The sequence below is a fragment of the Platichthys flesus genome, chromosome 10 (genome assembly GCF_949316205.1).
Source record: "Platichthys flesus chromosome 10, fPlaFle2.1, whole genome shotgun sequence".
In the NCBI taxonomy this organism is placed as follows: Eukaryota; Metazoa; Chordata; class Actinopteri; order Pleuronectiformes; family Pleuronectidae; genus Platichthys; species Platichthys flesus.
In genome coordinates this window covers 13864857-13886593 of record NC_084954.1, presented here as the reverse complement: position 1 = coordinate 13886593, position 21737 = coordinate 13864857, and the positions used below count along the sequence as shown (strand labels likewise).

The 21737-nt window shown below is 43.6% G+C and overlaps 1 protein-coding gene across 1 annotated transcript in view; it reads right to left on the bottom strand.

Annotated features, from left to right (window-relative positions):
- The window catches only part of LOC133961968 (pleckstrin homology domain-containing family G member 3), a 32242-nt gene extending 11913 nt beyond the window's left edge, over positions 1-20329 (bottom strand). The window contains exons 1-3 of the mRNA XM_062397389.1: positions 20076-20329; positions 14727-14794; positions 3106-3647 (exon numbers count right to left, since the gene is read on the bottom strand). Coding sequence (XP_062253373.1) covers positions 3106-3647; positions 14727-14794; positions 20076-20188 — 723 coding nt within the window. The 5' untranslated portion in view covers positions 20189-20329. The remainder of the gene's footprint in view (positions 1-3105; positions 3648-14726; positions 14795-20075) is intronic.
- Positions 20330-21737: the final 1408 nt, after the last annotated feature.

The window sequence follows — 21737 nt, the reverse complement described above, 5'->3', positions numbered from 1 at the left end:
ACCATCACACAGTAAATCCTCTAGGATGAATGATCACTTTTTACACAACAGTTGGTTTGTGCAGAGGGTTTATACCATTCTAGTTCTGATGTCATGGTCATAAGGCTTTGACGTGAAAGATGTAGGTTGATTTATTCACAGCTATGTGATGTTTAAAGGATCCTTTTAAGGATTTGTTCCAGTGACTGGGGGGGGGGGGGGGGGGGGGGCAATGTGACTGTCTAGAGGAGGTCCCATTGTACCTTGACCATAAACATCAGCACAGCCCGTTCCCCTGCCAGGACCAAGCTCCCCACGGACCTATTCAGCAGATAAAAATATCTAAAACCACACATATTCCAACATCTGGATGGTTGCCCTGTCTCTCGGTCGCACTCATGTGCCACACAAACCACGACAAACAAGTGCAGGACTAAAGGACAAGCGACAAACCCGTATGAACTCAGCGACTGTATAAAGAATCTACCAGTAAACAGCTTGTACACACCCCCATGCTCCCAGACGATGTGGTGCAAATACACACAAGCACACAGAGAGACACACACACGCACATGCCAGGCAGCCCAGATTAAGAGTAGAGTCATCACATCGCACTGGCTGAATGAACTGGTCATGGATGGAGAATTTCACTGCAGCTGGAGCAATGCTGACTTGCAGTCAGCAGGGCGCCTCATAGTCTCCTATGGAATAACTCACCACTGTTGTTTCACCATACACACGTGACCTTTAGCATAGCACGAGAGATTAAATGCTATATGTGGAGTCTCCCAGCTTATAGTGCGACAAGCTTAAAGCACCAGAAACCCAGCTTTACCTGCGCAGGGCTAATGTGGGACCAATAAGTCACATCAAAATGTCTAACTAATTAAAAATAAATAAGAACAATAGTTTAAATGGTAAATGGTTTGTATCTATGTAATCTCTCATCTATCTATGCGTCTCTATTGTTGAAGAGAACTCAAAAGGCTTTACAGAAGACTTTTGCCAGTCAGTCATTCACATACACAGTTACACAGTGCCTCGGACTGGGATTAAACCGCCAACCTTCTGTTGAGTGGATGAACCTCTCTATCCGCACCAGTTTAAGTGGGGGAAAAGAATAAACAGTTTTGAATTTTAGCGGAGGATTGGCTCAATGTGTGGGTAACATTAGAGACAATCAAAAAATCGCAAATATTGAGAAAATGTAATCGACTGTTCGCAAAAAAAATAAAAAAAAAGCTATCATGCTATTTATATCGATGTGGCCATAAAGATGGAAACCATACTCATATCTCCTGGAGCTGAAAGAACCATTCTCATACAGAGTGAATTCTGAGCGAGGTGCTAGGACATATTGTATACCAAAGTGTTATATTTTAAACTTGGGCAATATAACTAATATGGTGTAGGATGATAGAGTACAGGAAGTATTGGAGATGGAAACGATTATTTATTGTTTAAGAGTGAGAGGAGATATAAAGCAACACAGACTAAAGTGCATAAAATAAAATAGAGGAGCGTTATTTTGGACTGGCTCTTTTTTCTGAAACCCAAAAGCATGTTTCACATTCTTTTTGAACAATTCCTCTGGGTGTGACTGGACCAAGTGCTGAGGTTGTATTTAGACATGTGAGACCAGCTGGGTCAAACAGCTGTTGTTAAACGTTATTCTATGGATAGACAGTAAAGAGTGAGAGACTTCAGAGGGAGCGATTCACTGGATCTGACAGCAGGGTGGACACATCTTCAGCAGCTGTTTCAGACTTCAGAGTCAATATCAAGGGGAAGCTTTGAATTACAATAGTTTGCTGAAATATCAATTCCAAGATGAGGGAACGGGTTTCACACGTCTCTGTCAGATTCAAGGCTCAGTGTGAAATTAAAATGAGGTGCATGGAATCTATTTGACTGAAGCAATACCGTATCATAAAAGGACACATCTGTGCTGGACTATATTCCCACACTGTAGTCTATGGAAAAACTGATTGCTACGCTTTCATTTGTGTTATTCTCCGTTTGGTGCAAAGATGGAGGTGTTTGTGTTGGCTGAGAGCTCCTGAATGCTCAGGCTGGGCCGGAGCTCGCTGCAGGGTCTGAGTGAGCGGGGCCAGACCAGACAGGGGCTGCTGCGCCCGTCAGCTGAAATAGTTTAAAGCAGTGGAAGTGTTTGTCCAAAGCAAGTCATTAATCAAACCGCGACCAGCCGGCACCCCCTCGCCCCTGCAACTGCCAGACGCCAGCGCAGTCGGAGACAAGGTGAGGAGAGGTGCGAGCTGGTTTACTGCGAGTCAGCCTGTGAAATGCTTCACGTGTTAAAGACATTAACAGCAGAGACTGCTTGACAGCAGCGTGCTCCTGTTTCTGTGCAACAACACGGAAGATTGAAAGCTGGGGAGGCTTCTTCGTCTGGAACTTGTTTCCAGACTGCAAAGGGTAGAACAGGGTATAAGAGATAAGTTTGTTGAGGGGTAAAATCATTCCTGGCCCATTTTCCATGGGTCACATGTCTGAGATGAGGTTTCTTCTATCTCTGACGAAGATCATAGAGCCCAGGTTTCCTGCCATGAAAGACCTGCACTGTGTCCCAGTTCTGACTGTGTTTGAACTCTGGCTTTCAGCACGCTCTGTGGGCTACAGGCCGTACATTTTCACTGCACTGTAAATATACAGAGTGCTTTATACAAATCACTACGACCAGATCATAAACTCCACAGCCTTGGAAATATATAAACAAAACACATTGTCAGATGTCAGACATATATTTTTGTCAACCTCCCAATCAGGATATATCCTGGTTATAAAAGGACAAAGAACTAAAATGTATTGGATGTTTTACAACGCCCAGACCCATTTTTTGGCCACAAACCGAGTACACATTATTTGCTCTCATCAGCCGCTGAGCCTAATTCCCCCTATTTTGGCTCCAGGCTGTACAAAAGAGTTCTGCAGACACTGAGCCACAGCTGTCCATTAATCCAAGGTAAAACACGTGCTCCAAATGCACTGAATGCTGATGATTTACATTCTACAATATCAACCAGTGGCTCACAGTGAACTTGGCTGAAAACGGCAAAAGGAAAATCCAATTTGAGTACAGTCAGCATAACCCTGACATCCACTCACCTCCACGATGCTGCGCAGGTCCTTGACGTACATGCGTTCTGTCTCAATGATCTCCATGACCACACGGTCCACGTAGGTCAGCTTCGGGTTGGGCGCCATGGCGTTTGCGACGACAGGCGAGGCAGTGATGTGAGGTATTTGAGCGATCACCTTCCTGTTGGAGGCAGCGTTGTTGTTGTTCCACTGGTGGCTGACCACCCGGGGCTCCAGCCGTTCCTGCCAGCGGCCCCTGGAGCTTGTGAGGATGGGACTCTGGTCCCCAGCCTGTTCGCCGTAACCTTTGGCCGGACTCAGCTCCAAGTCTATGTCCTCCCCGAACGGTACGGGTGGGGTGTTGGAGGAAGGTATTGCGATGGTGCTTCCGAAGAGGCTGCGACTGTCGCGGGATGAGTCTGAGGACAGGGTGGACACAAGGCTCACTGGACGTTCACCCTCTCCATCCAGTGGCTCCGCACAAAGTCGGCTGTAACAGTCTTGGCCCAAGTCCATGTTTGCCTGGTCATGATTACTGCTGAGGAGAAGCGAGGAGAACTGAGGAGATTCTGGGACAGGAGAGAGGAACAAAGATAGAGGGGTCAGAATTTGAGAGACACTGTAGTCAGTGAAACAGAAATGGATATCTGTCTCCATCTCTCTGGAGACAATCTAATCTACTAACTTCATGGCTAATTGCAGAAGGTAAGTGTTTCATACATAAAATACCTCCAGTCAAAAGCTTTTACTGGAAAAAACCTGCTATGTCTGCTCTTTTCAATCAATGTAACCTGTCTTCCAAGAAGCGACTGTTGCACTAAATATTTAAACTTGAGAAAAATGTTGTGATATTTGTTGTTTCCTCTAGCTTGCGGTTTCCTGGCCTATAAATGGAAATGGCTCTGTATTTATATAGCACTTTTCTAGTCTTGATGACCGCTCAAAGCGCTTTACAGTACAGTTCTACATTCACACACACATTCATACATTGCATCTAGTCGCAGCACTTTTACACAGTTATTCTATGGGGGGCCATTCGGGGTTCAGCATCTTGCCCAAGGACACTTCGGCATGCAGATGGGGTCAGACTGGGGATCGAACTGCCGACCTTCAGGTTGGAGGAAGACCACTCTACCCCTCAGCCACAGCCGCCACAAGAGAATAATTTGGGTGATGTATTGGTGTTCTCCAACAAAGCTGCTTCATTTTACTTTTTATATTTTATATTTCTGAACCCGATGCCAACATCATTTGTTTATAGAACGCTACAGTAAACATTAATGTAGAATTTTCTACAATGCTGTTACTGTCAAGATACTTATGTGAATTGTCTTAATGGTTGTCTTCTCTCAGCAAGTGCACACATAGCGGCAAGGCATGACTGCATTGAGACACTGCTGAGGCACCAATCCAGACGAATATAATTCTGCAAACGTTTCTAGATACGTTGACCAGACTTCTATCCATGAATCAATAAAAGCTGTGCGCTTTGTGTTTATTCTCCCAGGCTGAGACACAGAGGAGTGGTTTGCAGTAAAAGCCTCAGCTCAAATCATTAGTGACATGGCCTAATTGCAACGCAGCATATTCTATGGAAAACCCAGCCACTTCCTCTTGTTCTTTTGACTGCTGAAGGCTGGGCCTTGGAAAAACAGAGAGGGAAAACTAGTGGGGAGAAAAAAAGATTGTAGAAAGGCACCCAGAGCTTTGTTTATATGCCTTCATTGAGCTCCGTCTGAATTTAAGAGAAATGGAATCCATATTCAGTTTCACTTCCTTCCTGACCAGATGGGGAATTTTCCCCACAAACGTTTCCTAAATATAAGAAACCATGTCGCTGTGTGAGTATGGGGCACTGAGTGCCCACCGAGCGGAGAGCTCCATTTCCTTTAATATTTACAGGGCAAAGGGGTCAAAACCATTTTACCCAGCTAAAGAAATGGGGCTTTGTGATGAATTTTAACTTCAGGCTAATAAATAGAAATTAAAAAGGTATAAGCCATCGTTAAGCTAAATATTAAATTACATCTTTCCACTAAGTGCTACTGCTAAGTGGAGATGAAGAGCATAATTTCGTGTTGATAGCCAACAGATGTAGATTACGTCACAAGCCGGAAATCCACCAGTGTTGACATTATTTAAACTATGTAGATGTGAGTTAATGGTCAGGGGTTGAGCTCAGAACGTTGATAGGTTTTGTATTTTCTCTACACGAAAACCACTTAATCGCTTAGACATGGAGCCAAAGAAGTAATTTCAATGAGGTTGCTGCTGCTCAGTATAAGTGACATGGTGCTGCTTTAATAAGCATACATAATTTATGTAAAGTGTCTCATATATATCCAGTTTACAGGACATACAGTACAACCATTAACAGCTCTCGTAGGAGTAAAGGCATAATAAAAGCAAAATCTGATGTATAAATTCTTGAGAAAATTGTGACGTTCAGCTGGTTGAAGGGTTTTACACCAATAATCAAATTGCCTTTTTAAGACACACACAGACACACACCTCTTGGCATCCTCAAACTTTCCATGAGTCAGGGCTGAACTCATGAGAGTCTTGTTCTCGCTGCACTACTTGTTCCACGGCCCAAACTGGGCTGCACCAACAACACAGTTCCCATGCACAACCTCACGGGGAGTAAAGGATGATTCGGCAACCAAGAGCTGACCACTTGAGAAAACTCGGTTTACGCTCACTGACAAATCATAGGGTTGATCGGGAGTGTAATGGGAAGCTATTACCCTCACTACACCACTATGAATTTGAATAAGGCTTCCATATCCTTTGTCACTTCTGTCTTTACTTTTGGTTTTGAGTTTCCCCTGTGTCTGGCATGTGAAATATCCTCCCTCCTTCCTCCTTCCTCCCTACCATATCTTTCCATAATACCGCTGCTGTGCTGCAGACTGAAGTCCATGCCGAGTAAAAGGGAGGTGGGGGGAAACAGCACAATGTGGGCTATGGACAAAATCAACACCATACTTTCAGAATATAACCTCTCCTGATTGCATAGAATCATTATATATATCTCCTTATGCATATCTCAAAGGGGTGAAATAAAAGATACGATTTGCTGCTTTGAAATGACAACGTCAAACTTGAATGTGCACTTGACTCCAGCCCCAGCTTAGCTCCACAGCTTTGTTGACCACTTCAGATACAGGCTATCTCTGGCCGATACCACACCACATGTTTCAGGGCAAAACCACCACGGTGGACCACTCGCTGACTTTGTTGAAACACGGCGTGCAGAGGAATGCAAATGACCTGGTCAACATGCAAGTCTGAGATAAGCCGAGAACACGGTCCAGTGTCATGCAATGCAAAGTTTTTCCATCCGGCCAGTCACAACGGACAAAGACTTGTGATCTGCATCCTATGTGACTCAGGCGTTTTGATGCTGTTCTCTCAAAATACTAAATACCCAATCCTGATCATACAGACAGTGTAAATGTCATAGTGTCTGGTCTTGCTCAGTGCTTCTTCGGCATCTGATAACACTTATCACCAATCTCTGAGGGATCTGACACCACTGTGGTAAGGCCATTCCCATTACTGTGCCACCGGGTTCTTAAATGTAGCGCATTGGTAAGTGCCTGGCATCAAATTCATCATTTGAAAAACATAAAGTACATGTTTTCACTTTAATATAGCAGAGTAGAGTGTATTTTACCTGGTCTCTTTTTAAATATATAGTAGTTGTGTAAATTTTGTATGTTTTGTATTTTAATGCAACTGAAACTGTGTTTACTTTTAACATTAATGTTAATGGAAGGAAAAATAGTTCTTGGGATTAATCCGTTAAAACCGAAATGCCAATTTAAGTTTTGGCATAACTGCAGTGAATGGTCTATAAAATGAAACTACCGTACCAGTGGCAGTGAACAGCTCACACTAGTTTAAAGCATCTGTTTTCCTTACAGCGACCAATTGACCCAATTGGCTGAGGCTGTCAATTATGAACTCATGTTTTTCATGTACTCACTACATCTGACCGGTTGGTCGAGAGAAGAGAAGGCTACAAACTGTTCCTAATTCTCACATGTGAGGGGAGCATTCATTTACATTTACTTGTTTTGTTAAAGTATGATCAGCAATTTACAAACTTCTTCTTGTGGCCCGTCTTTGCACACAGCTCAGTGGACAGACCTGTTAAATCATATCTCACAGAATAGTTGTGGAGACGGCTTTGTCCCGTTAAATATATGGTCCAGTGCAAAATTTCCATTTCGGAGTCAGAAACCACAATTTTACAGCATAAGTACACAGCCTTGACAAAACACAACCCTCTCTTTGTTTCACAACTGCATCAATACGGTTGTTAACTCACATATATAACTATTAACCAAGTCAAGGCTGAAGAGACAGTGTAGCATTTGGACTCAGTTATATGAATTTTTAACCTCATGTTAATTTTGTCTCAACAAAGTCACCATGAGTGTTAACTAAGAGCGTAGAGACCATTTTATCTTTGACGGATCACAAAACCTCACATTCCTGTGCGTGCACAGATCACTAATGTTGTTGCTAAAACAAAAATGGTTGGAATTCCAGGAAAAAAAACTTGCAACACCTCATTGTAATTCTTTGAATTTCAGTTTCCTGTCTGTTAAGCCGTGGTTAACATTTACAGACAAAGGTGTGTTAATGCTACGAGCATGACCTTCCCTTCCCTTTTGTTGACTCCCCGAATCCAAATCCCCTGGACAGAGGCAGTGATGCTGTGCGACAATACAGCGTTTGGAAAGTTAACGTTGAGTGATTTTATGTGAAGAAAATGTCCAAATAAAAGACTGTCAATCCAAGTCTGAGTGTATGACTTCATTTGATGAGAAGCAAGTGAGTGTGACTAGTGTATGACAGGTGATTTATGGAAAAAACCTGGATCTGTTTCCCTGCCGAAAGCAGACAGGACGTCCACTCATGAGGGGCTCGATGACTAAGCAGTCTAGAACTAATAATGTAAAGTCTAGGCTTGCTTCCTTTTCAGTGTGAGCTTATCAGATGGTTGACAATGCAGACAGTTCATAAACTTCTCCGCCTCTGACATCATTGTTACGCGAATGACATGCAGCGCCTAATAAGGTGGTGCCGGAGGTGAACAGAAACTCAGAAATGGATACCGCAGCACCTGGTTATTAACTTTTTCAAAAAGGCCACAGTCACGAGTATGACAGAGGTGATCTCTGTCTGTCTGAAGTACTTTGTGTATGAGATATAAAGCATTCTTTGTGTAATCATTTTTTACATGCTCAGTTAACAACAGACACATTGAAGAAACAGTCTTCTTGCAGTAAGCCCCACAGATGCTGTAAAAGATGTGGCACACAATACTGATGCATCATTTTTTATAGCTGAATATCCCCACCTTCTTGAACATGATGAGCCCCAGCATGCAGCCGTGACGCAAGTTGTTCGTTGTAAGACCTTGAGAGTACTTGACTCGCATTACCACATCAATTCATGCAAACCAGCTTCTATGCAGATAACCATGCAAATTCTAACCTGGACAAGCTATAGTTTTGTTCTTTCACATTCAAAACCACAAACTAAGCCATGTGCCTGGTTTATCCAATTTGTGTTTCATACTATTTACAGGATGGAGCTGTTCAGTTCTTTGTATGCAGTAAACTAGAGTAAAAAATGTAGACTTATGGAAAAAGATATACTATAGCACAAGTTCTACACAGAGAGAATATAAATAGAATTGTTATCAACAGCAGATTACAATCAAGTTGAATATTATACAAATCACCTCTTTCCCAGTCTAATGTGTCAGTCCAGCAGTGAGGAAAGTCCAGGATTATTTCCAAATAAAATATTTCCAAGCTCCTCTCCAATCCCTCCTGTTACCAGACTTTAATGTGACGAATGATGAGTGTGCAATACACAGTGTCAGAGAAGCAGATTGCCAAAGAGACACACCTGCATGAGTATTTTAACAGAACTGAAGCTAGGACTTACAATGTGATGTTGTGTCTGGCTGCTGACCCTTCGTGATCAACTAGAAAACAGAAGAGAAACAGGAACAACACAGCGCATATTGATGCTCAGCATGCAAATACTTCTCCTACAACTGCAGATGCACTTAGCATCAGAGAGAGAGAGAGAGAGACTGTCTCAGCAGCCCCTCTGAATACCAAGTGATTGGTTTGCCAATAAAAATCGTCCGACCGGAGACTTTCACAAACATATCACTTTTGGCTCTTATGTCAGCTGATATATCAATATTGGGATTTTTTGGGGGGCACTGGCCATGTCAGCCGGGCTCTAGCTTTAAAGAACATTAGATTATTTATATGCTGCCACTTGCATCAGTGTTCAGTAATTTCATGAGTATATAAAACAAGCAATAAGTGTAGGAGTGTAAGCACTGTGGGCAGAAAATCCCTCAAAAAGTACAAGCCCCTACCTGCTCAGTTAAGTAACCTACACAGCCGCTCCTACCTTTCTACCGGATTCATCCTGACTCATCTATCAAAAGGAAATAAATATGAGACCATTGTACCATGAATCATATCTGACACAGGCTTGATCCCACATGTACGATAGGGAACGATAAAACAGAGAAAATATTGGTAACTTCAGTGATAAGTTTCATCATGATGAGTCATTTCTTGTTCCCTGGGTTCCTGACACTGTCTTGACAGCTCCATCCATTAATTCCATTACCTTGGGCCATCTTCTCTTTTTTCTTTTAACAAGTGAAGTTAATTTAGGAAAGAGCTACACAAGATGAAGTCTGCTCAGTACATTTTGCAACCTTTTCTTGCAACATACCCATATCTTACTTGGCAAGGTCTAAAGCACATTCTTGCTGATTTCTCACATGTGTTTCTTCACTATTGCTTGAACAGAGTTACTATTTGTGGATTCACTGACCAGAGAAATGTCCTCTCCCACATTAAGACATGTAACACGATGGAAACGCCTTGTTCCTAATTGTCAGACAGAAAAAAAACAACTTCAAACCGGCTCTCCAGCTGACAGCTAATCCACTAACTTACCTTTCAGAGCCAAAGGCACAGTGTGTGACCCTGTTTCCCTCGGGGGATAAAGGGAGAATCATGTTTGCACTACATCTTAATAAAGGCCTTCCGCTACTCAACATTCACTCCCAACTTCCTTCTTCCGCACCCCTCCACATCCTCAGGCCACTCACCTCCCCCCACAGGGGATTTTGGGAGAGGGAGGTAGTCTTGTGCTGATCCCCATGAGAAAAACTCCTCCTCACCTGGCATCGCTGAATGGCTGACCCCCCAGGAGGGCAGGAGGCGCAAGCAATAAGGGTGCCGCAGAGGATTAAGCCCCGAGTCTTCACAGACCATTATCAAACAGCATGAGTCAGAACAGTGGTGATTAGACACCGAAACGTGGATTTACTTCTTATCCGTTGATGAAGGAAAGAATTCGGGATACTTCCCGAAGAGTTTCCTTTGAACTTTCCTTGATACTGTAGGTACAGAATGATTTGATTTCTACCTGCGTTTAGCCTCAAAACAAACCTTCAATCCTGTGTTAATAACTAGCCTGAGAGACGGTAAATAAATCACAGTGGACAACAAAGACTGACACACACACAAATTGAACCTGCATTCCACACTGACAGTCAAGGTCAAACTGTTGTGCTGGGAAGTTTTCGGGGAATTCTGATGAGTCAATACACTTCAGTCATCTGTGTGTTATTAAATATCAGAAATTCTTGTAAATGTTTTTTTTAGATGCTTGTGTAAAACTCAGGTCTGACAAAAAAGCAGCAACAAAGTTAGGCAAGTCTTGCAGAGTACTCACGTCTGGTTCTCGGAAAAACACTATTTTGTCAATGGACCTTATTATTTACGCATCAACAGAGACACCAAAGGACAAAACCCCCAAGAACTAAATGTACAATCTGTACCTTTGGCCGCTAGGAGTCTCTCAATCAGAACAATAACAAACACTAGTTTGATGACATTGTGAAGCAGCTGGGATCATGGGAGATGTCTTCGCAACCATTGCTGATGAAAATCGGACTGACTCTATAACCCCACTGGTTAGACTACCCAGGCGCAAATCATGTTCACAGATGAGTATTTAGGTTGTATTCCCACGCACCTGCAGTTATATAAGAGACAGACAAAGCAACAGTTAAGAGGATATGATGCAATTAAAGGCGACCAAAATGAAACGTCCCATTACCTCTCATAAAATTGGTTTGAATTTTTTTTTTTTTAAAGTGACTTAATATGTCTTTAAAAAACAAGATTTTTTAAAAGAGGCAGGATTCTCAATGTTACAAATGTAAAAAACATAAAGCTCCGTTTTAATCCTGTAAACCTCCCCTGTGCCGGACCATGGCTCTTAAAGGATCCAGCCTTGCCAAATGACCTCAGTGCATTGGCATGTGATGATCCACTTAAGCAACTCCTCTGTTAACAAGCCCCCCCCCCCCCCAGCCACCTACACCACCAAGAACCCCCTTAGGCTGTAGCAGCCCTGCCAGCTCAGGATCTCTTCAAAACTCACATTTCCTCTGGACAACCCACACCATCTGGGCTCCGAGGTGCGAGTCCATTGTAAACTTTACCACCAGTTTGACAGTCTACAACCAAACTGCGGTCCTGTTAGCGCCTCTCTGCAGAGTCCACACAGGCTGGTGTGGGACAGCCATGTGAAGAGGAGGGAGGTCGGAAGGGGGGGGGAGGACACTTCATTTAATTCATATTTAGCCGTTTATCACATGCAGCGTTATAAAGGGTGTGATGCTGTTCTCCCTCTAGTTTAGGCGTCATTAACACTTACTTTAAACTTGCTTTGCTTTGGCACAGCTATAATAAATTACACGCAAAAAAAACATTAATTACGAATCGTGTGTGCAGGGAAATATTTTGAGTGCGCTGCTTACTTGCGAAACCATCAACCGAATGTTTTGTGGGGTTATTCAGGAAGACGATAAAGAGTTTTATAGATTCAAATGAGTTCCTAAGAGGTCATCGAACAGGAACAGCCGCAGCAGAGAGCCTGTAACTAATGTGGGTAATCCACCTTAAGAGCTCTATAAGGAAGAATGCCATTGTAGGAGCTGTAAAATAATTTACATTGAAATAAATTATTTTGTGACGGGTACGGGAGCCTGAGCTAGACAATGAAATGAAGCATAGTGACGGTAGGAGCTGGATACATTCTATTACAATTGCAGCCATGTTATGTAATGACTTACATAAACCTGTGAGACTTGAGCAAGACGCTGCAAACACGGAGGACGAGGGACTCTCTGGAGTTTCAGCTGAGTGTCAGTGCATGACTTGAAACCTGAACAGGAGTGGATTCAGGCTCACCTGAGGCTGCTGGTAATTAATGCTATGGGTGATTAAGCAGAGAAAGAGTTCCAGTCAGGAAGTTCCATTAACAAGCCCACTCAGAGACGCGGCCATCCCTGCCATCATCTATCTGCGTCCACAAGCCTGTGTCCACTGGTCTGGAAAAGCTGCAGTGAATGGAGATGATCCCTCAGTCCACCCCCCAGAACCCCTTTAAAGCTGTTCAATCTGCACACGCAGCTACATTCCTGCCTGAGGTTAAGTAAGTCAGCAGGAACCCTTATCTTTGAGAGGGCCGCCTCAGGTCTACTGATGACTTAAGTCCCTATCACTGGATTGACAACCTACCACTACGTTCCAATTAGAAACTCATCAACTCCGAAACGGATATGCCTGGTGTCCACACTACTCCGGAGGGTTCAAGCCGCTAAAAGTTTTGAAATTGCTGCTTGTCCTCACAGGCTGCATATTGTCTCGACAGGCAGAAACGGAGATGGTGGAAGCAACGACATAGACACTCACAACTGCTTGCTGATTGGGTCTATGCAATCCAGACGTAGCCTCCACTTAATTGTCAGGCCCCTATCACATGACCCACTTTTGAAGGAGGAAAACAACCAAAATCAGCCTCAGCTACCAGTGTAGAACACAACATGGTTAATCAGTTACAAGCGTTGCTGACCCTGTTGTTTTAGCTACCAGCTGTTGTGCAGTTAAATTCTGCATTTGCCTACATGCATAGGAGATTATCTATTCTTCGAGCAATTCCTGTTTACACTGGCACACGCATATGTACCTAGGTGGTCACAGGATATGTGTTGGTATGGACGGGGATCAAAACTGACAGAGCAAAAAGACTTCTGTGGACAGAGATGGTTCAGGTTTTAAAATGCTGTTTCCAAACAAGAACATATGGATGTAGCCCTAAACGTACATTTGCTTTGGTAATATTCATATATTTCACATGTGGAACACAATCATTATAAATCACACTGGTTCACATTTTCACCATGGTCATGAAAGTTTAACTTTGGTGGAAATTATGATGGGTCTCATAATCTCCTGTCATCCAGATTGGTCTGGAAAAGTATTTAGAAAGAACAATGGAAAAAAACACTTTCAGCCGCTGAGAAGAACACCTGGGTAGATCATGGAGCACAGCCCAAATATTATCCTTCATGCTGGTTTTGACTAATCATGCCTTGCGACGCCAAAATCCTTTCAGTGATTAGTGGTGAAAATAAAGTACGCAACCTAACTTTCAAATCCTTGGGCCCTTCAGAGATATTTGAGCTGGAACACAACCTTGTCATTGTTTACCTTGACCAGACAGGGGGCTACCTTTCACCATGTGCATTCCTCCTGCCTGTTAAGCGGTTCCAATCATCACCCCACGTATATAGCACACTACCAGCAGCCCTGCCCCTTAATTACCGCCCATCCGTCCAAAGCAGGAGAGCGAGGTCAGTCACACATTAACTCCAACTGGTCCACAAACAACTAAACTGAAAGATGCAGAGGGTGTTCTGTCAAGCCAAGGTGATTTCGTGCTCCACATCTGAGTTGCAAAATGAGCTGTGAGACTGTGATGTCAGCGCAGAATGGCCTTTAGAGGAAATGGACAAACAAATTTTCATGAGGGCGGCACACGTCTCCGTAAGCCAAAAGCTTCTCCCGGCCAAAGCTGAACCAAAGGGACAGGCGTAGGGGAAAAAGGGAACCATTGACACATTGGTATTCTTCAGCCAAAGTCGAAGCCCAGTGCCAAATGTGTTCAGTGGAGAGCGGAGGCGTGAGGGGCTTGAGGGACAGAGCAGGCAAAGAGATACAAAGAGTCCCTGTGTCAATGCAGTAGCTCTACGACTGAAGATAATGAACGCTAAAATAATATGTAATTTGAGTGGCCCCCAGCATACAAGGTCAGCACCACTGGCTAGACTAACCATCTTGGCTGTCGGGGATACTGACACATGCTGGTTGGATGTGCGAGTGTTCAGGAGTTTCAGTTGTATGAGGAGTGTGGGGCGGGGGGGGGGGGGGGGGTTGGCCAAGCTCCACAGACACACAAAGAGCCTCTCTGCCAGCTGGGACTGTAGGAGGGGAGTTCATTGCTCTCTCAGCTCTGCCTCTACATTTCCTCTATTCTTCAATTCCAGGGATTTTTCCATTCAACCTCTACTGTACTGTGTTTCTTCTATGTTAGCACAGTGTCCCTGCTTCCAACCAAACCCACCGTCATTATAGAACTCCTGCTCATTAAATCCCCATGTCATAAAACTGGTCACTCATAAGCAGCAATTACCAAAGCATGGATTACACTGGTTATAATGGCATTGACCTTACCTTCCCCCATTGGGCCCTGGTGGAGAGCAGAGTGGGACCCCTCTGGCATGGCACTCAGGCCTCTGGAGCTGACAAAACAAAACATAAAGGCTAAAACACAACTCTAGCAATTTGTGTCCAGACTTAGTAGTGACAGCTTTGATATACTTTTCATTTGTGATGACCTCAAAAGACACTTTTGGTTTCTCTACTCATGTTTCGCTTGACTGACCCGGCTTGTGGAGAGCAGAGACAAGGTCTTCTATGAAAGGGAAATTCTACCCATTCCCCTGGTCGCTGCTCTGCATTAGCTCATGCCGAGCGCTTGGTATGTATAGTGTAAGCAGATTTGAGATATGAAGGGGGCTGACTGTGATATAAGCTCATGCTAATCGGTAGAAAAAAAGGGAAGGAGTGAGAGTGAGTACAACTTGCCCTTAATGGGCACTTAAGAGATTTAGCAGCTGCAAAGTAAATATTAATGGATTTCTGACATTTGAGCCATGTAAAAACGAATGACCTCCACCAAGAAGGTTATGTTTTCACTCCTGTACATTTGTTTGATGGTTTGTTTGTGAAGAAGAATCTGAAAGAAAATACTCCTTTATTGGTTTGGCAAATGTTGCCAGGCCACATCAAAACAAGTCTCTCATCATCAGTGTAACTGTCCAGTGAGATAACAGTTTCACGCCTGGTGGCATGTATTTTTCTGATCCCTCATGCCAGGCTGTGGTTCTATTAATGATGAGATATGTCCCCTCAGAGCCGCTATGCAGCCACTTTCTCACATCACTGCCTCTCTGGCTCCTTAACATGAGAACTCATCTCTGTGTGATTCCTGGTGAGCCTCCGGCCTTTTAGAGATCACATTCTTGGGCCAGCTAGATCAGAGGAGCAGGAATTCTTCGGGGATTAGGATGGACATTGTTCCTAGTGCGTTTGCTGGCCGCTGTGCCAGACTGACAGTCAGGCCAAGCAGAGTCCGCTGCCAAGAGGTTCGCCAATTAAGATGTGCTGGCATGCCAGGAGCAAAGTCACAGGGCTGGTTCTGAACATTAAGACCACTGGTCCCCGCAGCTGCAGCCTGGACTGACTTGTTTACTACACACGAATCTCTGCAGCCACAAAACCTATTTTTTTTTCTTCAGCTTAGGGCAAAGCACGCGAGTCAGGGAAAAATCGGTCAAACGTATCACAATGACATGAGATTTTTTTCTTTTTACTCATACACAAATTAGTTTTGGCTTGCAAAGTCTCTTTGACTATTACTGCAAGCGTTTTCAGACATAAACTCTGGAAAATATCCAGAAAATTGGGTCTGGACAATTTTTCTTTCACATATGAAGACTGCAGCAGCAGATTGAGTCAGACGCGTTCACAACAGGAAAGTGTCTGGAACATTCGGTCAAGGGAACGAGTGGCACATGGCTAGATCCTGCAGGACGCAGGACATAATGTATAAATTCGGCGGTGGAAATCACATGTTTCTGTTAGCAGCATATTGACATTGCTGCCGGCCATTATCCCCTTGAGCTTTCAAATCTCTTCCTTCCAAGTTGATATCTTTGTCGAAGTCTTCTCCCTGTATGACGCCTCTTTTTCCTCCTGAGATACTTGTTTTATTCTTTTTTTCAGTTTTATGTCACATGTTAGAAACATCATCGACACAAACTCAAACTTTTCCTGCTGTATTCTCACATACATTAACATGAACATTTTATCTTTAAGAGCTACATAGGGATAAGAAATTACTATACGATGTTGATTCATGCTTGTGCAGGTCTTCCACGATAGAGATTTCTCAAAGCACCTTTGATCGAGCCTGGTTAATTGATTTTCAAGTGGTGGGTAAGTTTGGGAAAACCCTTGATAAGTGATATTGAAAAGAAGGCTTTGAAATGGTCTCAATGAAAAGTGAACTCATAAAATCCTCTGATAATCCTGAACTCTTAGCCAACCGTGGTTACTGACCAGACCAAAGCTATGCTAATCTCACTTTGGTCAATGAGAGACTAGACTAGGAATAATGGGCTCAATCCTAGAAGCACTGTAGACATCTGGGCCTTAAATGTGTTTATCCTATGTCTTATTGAAGGTTGCAGGTGGTTTGGTCTGCGATAATGAAATGTTGAAAATGTTTAACAGGACATTTTAAATCCGTGAAACCAACAATCTTAACACTTCTAGTCAGAATTCAACAATCGTAACTCAAGAACTTTCCCCTCCTTGTTTGCTGACACACAATAATTCCAAATCCATGTTTTCCTAGGGAGGGGGCACGGACAAATTTAAGATCCTAAAGAAAACACAAAGCACAGACCAACATTCATACCAAACTCACCACCTGTGCTTGAACTAGCTGCCATTTCACACAAATGGGGGAGCATTTGGTTCCCACAGCTGATGACTGCATTACCCGCAGCATGAACCTCCCACATGGGAATCTGGAGCTTGCCCATTTAATTGAAGGCAGATGCTGCAAGAGCCAATCTGATGGTTATTAAAAGACCTGCAATGGCTCACTTCTTCAGATGGGCAGATAAACTTCCTTGTTCCTCTAATCGCCGTGGCTTTACACTGATCCAGGCGGTCGAAGCCTGAATTCCTTTCTTTAAAACATAACAAACAGATGATTAAGGGTAGGACAGATGCGGACCGAGATACTGCGCTCATGCTAATAAAGAGAACATTTATACTGAGTTATCACCACGAACCTGTTAAAAGACAAAATACGCACAAACACACAGATCCCTTGAACCGAGACCTGAGGCCTGACACGTTCAAGGGAAAAGGTCCTCGGGGGGTGATGAATATCTGCAGTATTTTTCACCACAGACAGACTGTCAAGGTTATAGCAAGAAGTGAAACCACTGAAAATGCTTAGAAAGGAAGCGAGAGAAAAACACGACTTCTGCTATCAGGCAGACATGTCACTTTCTCTGTCTCTCCAGGAGGGGATATACTGACAAAGACAATTTGGAAAGGATGTGACATCATATTTAACCAAGAAGACTGCTGCCAATAATGGAATGTATTTACATTTAAACCATGATGTGTTATTCTAACAGTCTCCAAAGAAAAACACCTGTCCAGTTTGACCTATTGCAAAGTGATTAATGTGCAAAACTGATGACGTACAGTTTGGACCCACAATCAGATTCCAAAAAAGGAACTGAATCAGCCCTTTGTGCAGAAATTAACAAGGCAAAATGTTTTTCTTTTCCTCATGCAGAACAATGTGATGGGACGAGAGGCTTAAAATAATCCGTACAATTGTTGATGCGCTTCTCCGTCACAGTAAGCGACCTACCGCATCACGCCGCATTCACTGCCTGTCCCAAAAAGGCCCACAGGAGTCCGAGAGCATGACATAAGTCCTCTGGGATGTCTCTACTCAGACACGGTGGATCACATTTCTTTAGGGACACCGTCAGTCTGGACGGATGTTTATGTTTAGAACCAATACAAATCCAATCTAGCCTGGCAGGCTGAGGTCCTGAGTCCTACGGGCTATCTAAGAAATAGTCTTTATTATTTCAGCACTGGTGCCGTGTTTATTTTTGCATGACCTCTCTCTTACCCTCTACCCTGACAGAAAATACCCCTTGACAAACAGCTTTTTTTGTGAGTGCCCTCTTTCCCACAACACTGCTGCAGATTGTCCACTGACACACAAGCCTTGAGAGACTAACAGCTTTTCATTCACTCGGGAAAACAATAAAGCCCTGACAGTCTCTCTTCATCTCAATTAAATACAACAGCTCCAACAAAAGGCGCTGCCCTAACCCGTGACTTCCCACAGACGCGCAGAGTGCGAACCTCTTATTTTAGTCTGCTGCATTTTTCAGCACGTTTTTTAAGAGTGGACAATAACCGATTCACCCCTATAAACACCCGCAGGGCACTGTGAGGAGTTTAACCCATATGGTGCACGTAGACATTCTGGCCAAAATAGCCCTTAATGGGAGAATAATTGTTCCCCGCTGTGCTGAAAAGAAGAAAACAGCTATTTTCACCTCCATGCCAGAGACCACTAGAATGCTTACCTGGCAAGTGAGGTTGGCAAGTGCCATCTTATTTGGGAGATGATATGAAAACATTCCCAGAGTTTAAAAATGTTAAGTGTTGAACAACCGGGGGGTTCGTGGTCCTCCATGGTGTCCTGCAATGTTTGACGGGGGAAATCAGACACCGGGCATGGAAATAGAACTTTCAGTGTGGCCATTTAAAGGTGCAATACACCACATCTGCAAACAGCTCCCCCGTGCCTCCGTGAAAGCCCCTTAACATCATAACACATCAACAATTTAAATGGCACTCTGTAGAACAAGTACCTCCACCGAAATCCCAACAATCCACTTACATTCAATCAAGCCACACCAAATTGCACACACCCAGACACCCACCGAAGGCTGGACATTTCCCTGAAATTTTCCAGAGGGGCAACGCAAATGTCCAAGGCCATTGCGCAGGACATTTTCCTGAAATGTTCCTGCAAGCCCCCTAGTAAAGCATCCACAGGAGGATTTACAGTAGGCAAGTTGTAGTGTTAGTCACTGTTCTAACACATGATGGATGCAAAACTAAAAAGCAAAAAGAATTCCAATTTCTCAGGAAGAAAAAAGAAGCCAGATAGGTAGAGGATGCCTACAAAGATGTTAACTTGGAAGGACTGAAAGATTCGAAAGCCTTTGGTGTGCTGTAAACAAAAAACATGTGATCTCTATGTCCTGTCACCTCCATGCTCAACCCTCATCTGAATGTTTCAGACATTTTCCTCCTGCTGTGTTCTTTATGTGTTAAAGACAAACTGGCAAATGTCCTAAGCCAATTTTCTTGAGTGAAAACAGTCCCCCAAATATCAAGATCCATGCTTTATTCCCTGGGAAATTGGGAAACAAATCCTGCAATGTTAGGAAAGTGATAAATATTCCCAGATCCATCCCTTCTCCAGGTCCCTAATTCACGCCAAACGTTAACGGGTTCTTTCTTGGCCCAGTCCCATGCTTCCACCAGATTCAAATATCTAGTACTTTTTTGTTTAATCTTACTAACAGAGAAACAACATAAAACATAACCTCCTTGGCGCAGGTAAACATTCTGACCTCCCTCTGGTGTCTGCTGAATCATGGCAAACACACTCATCACTGTCAAACACAAACACACAGTGTCTACGGGTCGAGTTTAAAGCTGACCTTAAACTCTCACTGTGAAATCCGAGCTGTGACTTGCGAAAGCTGGAACTTCATGGTCCCTTGAGATCCTGGTATCTCCTAAGCGGCGTAAAATCAGTGTTAAACCGCTGCACAACAAAGAAAGCGACGGTCGGATTCTGCAGCTCTGGTAATTTTAATCCCAGCTGCAGCATACCAAGACTCAGGAGGAAGAATCCAGGAGCCAAGTCTGTGATCCAAGACACACTCGGGCTGCTTCCTGTCTGGACCACCTGGAAGAGAGCGTTGTTCCTTGCGTCGAAGCAACATCTATCCTCAAAATGAAGTTCAGAGGTTATTGTGTTGACGGGTCAAGTGAGGTCAGGGGAGAAGAAAATGAAACTTTTCACTGGTAACTGATTGATTTCCATGCCATTCTTCCCCAGCAGCTGGACGGGGCGAAGTCACTGACCTATGAATAGCCTGCATTTAAAACCTCACCGTGTCTCACTGGGGGCGCTCATTAGAAAAAGACAATCAGGGCTCCTTGGGGCCAAGTATGGACACCATAGGGGGCTGGTGGAGGGAAAAGAGGAAATGACCAAATGATTCAGCCTCAGCATGGATTTGTGTTTGTGGAGAAAAAAAGTCTCATCCCCCTAAAAAAAAAAAAAAAAAAAGGCAGGAAAAGAGAAACTGCAGCAGCTGATCAAAGTCCAGTGAACTGAGAGAGCAAAGACAAACACAAGTTATCTGACTGAAACTCCTGCTCTCTCTCTCTCTCTCTGACGGACCTGCAGCCCGCATGTCTGAAACTACATAGAAATACACCCCACATCCGTGTGCAGTGAATCCAATGAGGCTGTCTGGCTCATCAATGCCTGGAGGTGCGTTTGAGGGCTTTGAATTTGCTCCAAAATGGACAAAATAAAAAGGTTCTGTGTGGTGGTTTCATTGGTTTGTTTTGCTGGATGGAGAAGTTTGACGCTGGTAAACCTCACCCCCTGTTCCCTGTAGTTAATGAAAAGCAGCTGAACACACAGAGGAACATCCACTGTGTCGAGCTCCAGTACCAGAGAGCTGCTTGGACCTGTTATTTACCTGTTTTCCCCGTTAACGCTCACTCAGCTCACTCTCGGTGAAACTTACCAGAGGAACTTCACGTACCGAGATTCGCCGACGTCTTGCGCCCTGGTCCTCGGCGGATTAAAAATGTTTTCCCGGCGGGTTTTCTTGGTGTGAAGCGTCACGTTACTCCGTCACTTAGTTCATTTCACATGGTAGAAGCCGCTCACACACACAGACACACACAGAAACACAAACACACAGGTCAGGTCAGCAGCTCGGACTGAAACTCCGCCGCTGCTCCAGGATGATGCTTGTCCTCGCTGCTGCTGCTGCTGCGTTCACGTCCCTGGGAAATATGGGAACTTCAAGTGAACGCCTCAGGAAGAAAAGCCACAATCCTGGGATTCTGAGACAGAGAAGAAAAATATGTTGGTTTATTGCACTCTGCTCCAACTACACATTCTGTGTGGTTTCTGAATGTATTTTTATTGTTATTATTAGGGCCGAGCACTGACAGACAGTGAGGCCCTATTGAAATTGTAAGGATTATTATTATTATTATATATTATAAATCATTCTTACCAACATGTAAGGGAACATGTTCACATTGACCGATCTTCACAAAAATCGATACACATGTGTATCATGACCAGACACACAAAAAAGTCTGAAAAACGCAACAGGAAGCCTGCTATTTGCATTTAGTGACCATTTTGGCCATATTCCACATTTTTACTTATTATTATTATTTGCTTCCCTTTTTGTATTTATATTTTACTTATGTCGTTTACACATAATACTACAATGTACA